Here is a 418-nt window from a genome sequence, read left to right as displayed (position 1 = left end):
TTGTCAACCTACTTATCTACCCATTTCTCTCCAGCAACTTCAAAAGCGGATGCAGGCGCAGCGATTGTCCCGGTGTGTAAGCGACCTCCCAGCGCCGACACCAAAACATTGAAGGAATGATTGGGACTTATTGAGTTAATATTACTGTTTGGTGTGTTAAAACTGTGAAGAATCAACAAGAATAAAGTGGATAAAGATTACAGGGACACAGTGGCAGGTTGATTGCTGGAATTTCGGTATGGCAACGGCACTAGCAAGGCCAATTTCCTTCCCTGACTTGGGGTTGAATGAGCAGGACCAAGACGGGAACTCTGCCTTGCTGGAGCTTGACAGAGGTATGGTGTTGCGTTTAGAGGTAATTGGTTAGAATATTTTCGAATAACCGTATGGGTGGACTCCTCTCACTCTCCAGTACACA

The 418-nt window shown here is 45.9% G+C and overlaps 2 protein-coding genes across 2 annotated transcripts in view; both read left to right on the top strand.

The window, feature by feature from the left end:
- The window catches only part of LOC119592039 (integrator complex subunit 7-like), a gene marked incomplete at its 3' end in the record, with an annotated part of 57,154 nt that overhangs the window by 17,851 nt on the left and 38,885 nt on the right, over positions 1-418 (top strand).
- LOC119592038 (integrator complex subunit 7-like) overlaps positions 58-418 on the top strand; it is a gene marked incomplete at its 3' end in the record, with an annotated part of 5,279 nt that continues 4,918 nt past the window's right edge. The window contains 1 exon segment of the mRNA XM_037940833.1: positions 58-335. Coding sequence (XP_037796761.1) covers positions 239-335 — 97 coding nt within the window.

Source organism: Penaeus monodon, chromosome 29, assembly GCF_015228065.2.
Source record: "Penaeus monodon isolate SGIC_2016 chromosome 29, NSTDA_Pmon_1, whole genome shotgun sequence".
NCBI classification, from domain to species: Eukaryota; Metazoa; Arthropoda; class Malacostraca; order Decapoda; family Penaeidae; genus Penaeus; species Penaeus monodon.
Note: the sequence above shows the minus strand (reverse complement) of the source record. Positions and strands in the feature narration are given on the sequence as shown.